At 44.9% G+C, this 672-nt stretch overlaps 1 protein-coding gene across 1 annotated transcript in view; it reads right to left on the reverse strand.

Moving 5' to 3' along the window:
* Positions 1-338: 338 nt before the first annotated feature.
* LOC108950650 overlaps positions 339-672 on the reverse strand; it is a 6361-nt gene continuing 6027 nt past the window's right edge. Inside the window, exon 14 of the mRNA XM_018816676.2 lies at positions 339-365. Coding sequence (XP_018672221.2) covers positions 339-365 — 27 coding nt within the window. The remainder of the gene's footprint in view (positions 366-672) is intronic.

Below are 672 nucleotides of genomic sequence, written 5' to 3' on the forward strand. Positions count from 1 at the left end.
AAACCATTTAAGTCGCAAAAAGTGTGAATGTTATTTCATCTTTAGCGTCCGTTATCAAAGGAATGAAAACATTTCATTATGACATAAGAAACGTACATTGTATTGAACAACCACGAGCTTATCATCCATGAATCCTCTCAACCAATCAGAGACCTTCGCTACAGGGTCACACACCAGACACCAGGTGGCGTGCTGTGCGGTGAGCAAACAGGTTTGGTCGAGGGCAACGGGGTCCACTGGGAGGCGCTGTGTGCAAAGCTCTTGGACTTTGATTGGGGAGTTTAGGAATTCCGATAAGCTGGGAAACAATTGAAGGGGTTAGAAAATGTGCTGTGATGTTATATACAGGGTAATGGAGCTTGCTGCTACCATTGGGCAAGATACCTAGTGGCAATTGCTCACAAATTTACATACGTGGTAACTTGTAAGCAGGCACGAGGTGTATGAAACAGAACACCTGTGTTATAACGACTGCCGTTGCCCCGCCGTGCAAGGATAAATAAGTTACATACGTGGTAACTTCTAAGCAGGCACGAGGTGTACGAAACAGAACACTCGTGTTATAACGACTGTCGTTACCCCGCTATGCGAGGATAAATAAGTTACACGCATGATAACTTGTAAGCGGGCACGAGGTGTATGAAACAGAACACCCGTGTTATAACTACTACC

Source organism: Ciona intestinalis, unplaced genomic scaffold (genome assembly GCF_000224145.3).
Source record: "Ciona intestinalis unplaced genomic scaffold, KH HT000507.1, whole genome shotgun sequence".
In the NCBI taxonomy this organism is placed as follows: Eukaryota; Metazoa; Chordata; class Ascidiacea; order Phlebobranchia; family Cionidae; genus Ciona; species Ciona intestinalis.